We start from the raw sequence: 6,000 nt of genomic DNA, 5'->3' as shown, positions 1-6,000 counted from the left end.
AAATGAACTCCAAAAACTATATGTACAAAACGGAACTCTAAACAAATACAGTCCTGTAATTTTCCAGCGTTAACAATGTCCCGCTGATACAAAATAATCATTGAAATCACAAAAAAGGTTCCGTTAGAAATAGCTGAATAAATTTTCTACTTCAAGCACGCATTATTACAAAAATTCCAGATAGATTCTAAAATGAACTCCAAAAACTATATTTACAAAATAAACTCTAAACAAATACACTCCAGTAATTTTCCAGCGTTAACAATGTCCCGGTGATACAAAATAATCATCGAAATCACAAAAAAAGGTTCCGTTAGGAATAGCTGAATAAATTTTCTACTTCAAGCACACATTATTACAAAAATTCCAGATAGATTCTAAAATGAACTCCAAAAACTATATTTACAAAATAAACTCTAAACAAATACACTCCTGTAATGTTCCCGCGTTAACAATGTCCCGCTGATACAAAATAATCATTGAAATCACAAAGATGCTTCCATTAGAACTAGCTGAATAAATTTCTCCCTTCAAGCACACATTACAAAAATTCCAGATAAATTCTAAAATGAGCTCCAAAAACTATATTTACAAGATAAACTCTAAACAAATACACTCCTGTAATTTCCCAGCGTTAACAATGTCCCGCCGATACAAAATAATCATTGAAATCACAAACATGCTTCCGTTAGAAACAGCCAAATAAATTTCCTCCTTCGAGCACACATGATTACAAAAATTCCTGATAAATTCTAAAATGAACTGTGGAATTTTTGGACTGATTTTAGGACTGAATTCGTTTACAGTTTATTTTGTAATAAATAAGAAATTCTAAAATAAATTCTAAAATGAACTCTAAAAAATATATTTACAAAACAAATACAGTCCTGTAATGTTCCCGCGTCAACAATGTCTCGCCGTTATAAAATCCAGCCCGAAGTAGAGCAGTCCGCCGCGATCGATCTTCAAGGTCCTGTAGGACATGGATCCGTCGATACAGGTTACAAATATTCTTCCGAAGCATCATCTGCGCGCCGTTCCCATACAAATACCGAGTCACTCCAGTACTGGTATCTGTCCCGGGTGTTTCAAAACCCGCGGTCTTCGCGGACGTCTCAGCTGCGTGTAGGAGAATGATCGCAGAAGCCGAAGTGCTGCGGGGAACTCGTGGTTCCCCGGCTGGAGAGGGGACTCCGTGTCCCCCTTGGAAGAAAGGAGAGCCTGGACCGTTGGTGGGGGCATGTGTTCCTGAATGGAACGAGACAGCGGGGAATGCACTGGAGAAGGAGAGCGCAGCGTGCTGAAGCGGGAGGGTGCGGAACGTTACCGAGCGAGGCTGGATGAACGAGGACGGCGAGGTTGCGGCGCAAGCTGGACGAAGAGGGTAGCCGGCGCGGAGAGAGAAAGAGAGAGAGAGAGAGAGAGGAGAGCTGAAGGGGAAGCAGTTCTGGAGGGGAGCAAAAGGCAGCTGCAAGCAGTCGGTGCAAGGGAGAGGCCGGCTCAGGGTGGACGAGGATGAACGCAGTGTCATGGAGGCAGGTCTGGCCTGCTGGCTGTCTGTCGACCTGCTCCCTGGCTTACCTGACAGTGCTCGCCAGTGTTTCCACAGCCGCGTACACCGATGGATCGTCCCGCGATCCTCTCGTGAGCCCGCTCCGCTCGCCGGACTCTCGGATTCTCCTGGTCATCCCCCTGAACCGACAGGTTCTACCCGCCGCCGTAGATCCGATCTAGACGATCCGCACCGGATCTAGAAGACCACGAAACGATCCCCGGTTCGAAGTCTAACCGATCGATCTTCGACGCCGAAGACGAGCCTGAAGAGGCTTCCTCTGCCGCGGGATCGGTCCTCGAGGGAAAACCCCGGTGAAAAGGACGAGGTGACGGCCGCGGAGGGAGGGTAGTGACACGTTGCGATACGATCGATCCAACACCGGGGAAGTTACATGCGTTCGAACGGACTGGCTTTCGGCGAGCGATCGCGGCCCACCAGCGGCAATGTGCTCGTGACAGCCAGGCCCCGGCTCGAAAACGGTGCTCGACAAGGTCCCCTCGACTACGGCTGGATCATCTGCTAGTCTTCGTCGTTTTCTTCTTCTTCGACGACGACGACGAAGAGATTGACGGTTCTTGTCGAGAGGCTTCTGATCCGGCGGCAAACGTCAGAGGAACCAGACCGGAGGACACACGAGGAGGAAACGGATAAAACGTGGGCGTTGAGTGATTGTTGTCGGTGCTAGTTTCCATTCGGAGTCATGAGAGATACCAGCGATCTGATGGAGGACGCCTTGTCCGAGGTACGTACCTGATCAGTTCGGCCCCGAGTGTCCTCGGGGTTTTCCTGTGCGAGGATTTTGATGCGTCGATGGGAAGGGATCTATGATCGCGAGACGTTCGGAATTGATTCGTTTAGAAAAGACTCCTCGGGCCTGGAATTTGATAATTGCAATTTTGTTCCATGAGAAATTAGTTGGATTCTGGGACCTAGAATGATTCAAGACAAGTCGATTCCAAAGGTCCTCTTCGTCCTTGGAATTTAGAAAAATGTGTCCCTGAGATTTTGTTCTCGTAGACCGGTGAAATTAATTTTGTATTAGTGGTGCTTATTGTACTGGAATTAATTGTGAAGAGTTTTCTAGCGATGAGAGTCGTTGCTGAAAGGGGTACAAGATGACGGGACGGTCGTTTCCCAGCGTCGACTTCGCAGCACGATTTAGAAACACATTGTGCGGCGTGTAGTGGCCCGTTTATGGAGGTCCCGGTGAGGAAACTCGGTCTACGCTCTCGCCTCGGCGCCCAGTACGGCGATTTAAAACGTTATTTTTACTCGAGAACCGGAGCCGAGGGTGCGCTAAACGCCTCCAGGACGATTTAAAGGGGTTTTCTTTCTTGCGGGACATTTTTTTACACTGGATTACCGGTCGTTGGTTAAATTATTGGGTCGATCGGATGGGCCCCTAGATTTTACCTCGACCTTTCACTGCCCTCAACGCGGGTTTCCCTGAAAATCGCAGGTAGCTCGACCCTCCGTTCGCCAAATTGCAAGGTCATCTTGCGTTTTTTGACCCTCCGGTAATTGTGTCGACCAACGTTAACGGGAGAACCCGAATTACCCGCTTAGGGTATTTTATTTTACTACTGTTGAAATTTTGTTGAAGACTTTTGGTCGAAATTTTTGACGACAGTCTCGGTTAGTTTGGGTGAAATGGCGAAGACGAGTTGAGACTTGGTTGCTGGATTAATCCTGTGCTGATATTTCATTATTTAGTTTGATTATTTTTCGTTTGATTATTTTGTTTTAGTATTTTATATTGTGAAAAATTATTTCATAAAGTCTCAGCTAACTCGAGGAGAAAGTAGATGAGCAAGTTGATTTGATTGTTAGGTAATTTCAGTGCTAGTATCTTGCTAGATGATCTGATTATTTTTCCTGCAATGGAGTAGCATTTTAAAGGTATACTGTATTGTGAAAAATTATTTAATTAAGTATCAACCGCCTCGAATAAGAAGTTGATTTGCTTATTAAGTACTTTCAGTTCTGATATCTTGCTAGATGATCTAATTATTTTTCCTGCAATGGAGTAGCATTTTAAAGGTATACTATATTGTGAAAAATGATTTAATGAATTCTCAACCACCTTGAATAAGAAGTTGCAGGAAAAGTTGATTTGCTTATTAGGTAATATCAGTGCTAATATCTTGCTAAATTATCTGGTTAGCTTTCCTGCAATGGCGTAGGATTTTGAAGGTATACTATATTGTGAAAAATTATTGAATGAAGTCTCAGCTATCTTGAATAGAAAATTGATGATCAAGTTGATTTGCTTATTAGGTAATATAAGTGCTGATATCTTGCAAAATTATCTGGTTATTTTTCCTGCAATGGAGTAGAATTTTTAAGGTATACTATATAGTGAAAAATGATTGAATAAAGTCTCAGCTCACTTGAATAAGAAGTTGAAGGAAAAGTTGATTTGCTTATTAGGTAATATAAGTGCTGATATCTTGCAAAATTATCTGGTTATTTTTCCTGCAATGGAGTAGAATTTTTAAGGTATACTATATAGTGAAAAATGATTGAATAAAGTCTCAGCTCACTTGAATAAGAAGTTGAAGGAAAAGTTGATTTGCTTCTTAGGTAGTTTCAGTGCTGATATAACAAGTACAATTGAGTCTCAATTTATTAATTTCATAATAAGTTCACAATAAGTAATTTCAGTTCTGATATCTTGCTAGATGATCTGATTATTTTTCCTGCAATGGAGTAGCATTTTAAAGGTATACTATATTGTGAACAATGATTTAATAAAGTCTCAGCCACCATGAATAAGAAGTTGATTTGCTTATTAAGTACTTTCAGTTCTGATATCTTGCTAGATGATCTGATTATTTTTCCTGCAATGGAGTAGCATTTTGAAGGTATACTATATTGTGAAAAATGATTTAATGAATTCTCAACCACCTTGAATAAGAAGTTGCAGGAAAAGTTGATTTGCTTATTAGGTAATATCAGTGCTAATATCTTGCTAAATTATCTGGTTAGTTTTCCTGCAATGGCGTAGGATTTTGAAGGTATACTATATTGTGAAAAATTATTGAATGAAGTCACAGCTATCTTGAATAGAAAATTGATGATCAAGTTGATTTGCTTATTAGGTAATATTAGTGCTAATATCTTGCTAAATTATCTGGTTATTTTTCCTGCAATGGAGTAGAATTTTTAAGGTATACTATATAGTAAAAATTGATTGAATGAAGTCTCAGCTACGTTGAATAGAAAGTTGATGATCAAGTTGATTTGCTTATTAGGTAATTTCAGTTCCAACATCTTGACGGTTCAGTTATTTTTCAGCCGAGGTTCTTTCGTTGATCAAAATTGTGCAATAAAGTCTGAATTAATTTAGTCCCGTAATTTGGACGACTACAGTGAAACTTGCAAGGTGCTGTTTAAAGTGCCAACAAATTAGCAAGGTACTTCGAACGTTAACATGTTATTAATGGAATCGGTTACGTCGTAATGTCAACACAATCTAGCAAAACTGTTTGTTCACGTTTCAACTAGAATCGTCAGAATTTCTAACAATCGTTAATGCCCGCGATAAGACTCTATTCTTCGCTCCTCCGTCTTATCTCGCCGAGACTTTTTAATTGTTAGCCGCTCTAATTAAATGGACGATAAAAGCCCGAGATTTATCCGTTATCTGTAACAACGAGCGACGTGATATCTCCTTAATAAAATGGTAATGCGAAGTCTCTTAAACTAACCAAACTCGGAAACATTTTGCCCTAAAAGATATCTTCTGTAATTCGCACATTAACTATGCCGTAGCCAGCGAACTTATAACCGAAACTAATCCAGTATTTTAATTATTCTACGACTGAGGAAACTCTGAAATGTTTCTGGATCTGAGCGAATTTTATGAGATACGAATTGTACTTTAATTCGTATTATCAATTCATATCATCAACTCATGCTATCCTTACATTAATCCTCGCTATTTTTAGGGAAGCCTAGTTGCCTAGTGTTAACAATTTTTAATCTTTAAAGAATCTTCAAGATTTCTTCTAAAATCTATAAGCAGGAGATAAGAGATTTTGGTCTTCGATACATTATTAAAAAGAAAATACATTGATGCACAATTAGTGGGTCATCGAACGCCAAAATATTTAGGCGTTCTGATTGCCATTTTTACGAAAGATTAGGTTCAATTTTCTTTAACCCGTAGCACTTGATAGATCATTATTCAAAATATTTTTTACATTATTAAATTCGTTTGCATTTAATAAATCACTGAACATTTCAGTATTGTACGAGTAAATTCCACTATTTTTGTGTGTATAACATGAAGAAAGGATATATAGATATTATATGAAAATATATAAATATTCTAGGTCGGAAGAAACGTTTCGAGTTAAAATGGCTCCGAGTGCAAAGGCTTAATTTTCTCCCGAAATCCACAAGCGATATTACCTTCGTCTTCGATCGGTTTTTAAAAAGAG

At 40.0% G+C, this 6,000-nt stretch overlaps 1 protein-coding gene across 1 annotated transcript in view; it reads left to right on the top strand.

The window, feature by feature from the left end:
- Positions 1–2,059: 2,059 nt before the first annotated feature.
- The window catches only part of LOC143360962 (uncharacterized), a 64,868-nt gene continuing 60,927 nt past the window's right edge, over positions 2,060–6,000 (top strand). The window contains exon 1 of the mRNA XM_076800188.1: positions 2,060–2,297. Coding sequence (XP_076656303.1) covers positions 2,256–2,297 — 42 coding nt within the window. The 5' untranslated portion in view covers positions 2,060–2,255. The remainder of the gene's footprint in view (positions 2,298–6,000) is intronic.

Source organism: Halictus rubicundus, chromosome 1 (assembly GCF_050948215.1).
Source record: "Halictus rubicundus isolate RS-2024b chromosome 1, iyHalRubi1_principal, whole genome shotgun sequence".
Lineage (NCBI taxonomy): Eukaryota > Metazoa > Arthropoda > Insecta > Hymenoptera > Halictidae > Halictus > Halictus rubicundus.
Note: the sequence above shows the minus strand (reverse complement) of the source record. Positions and strands in the feature narration are given on the sequence as shown.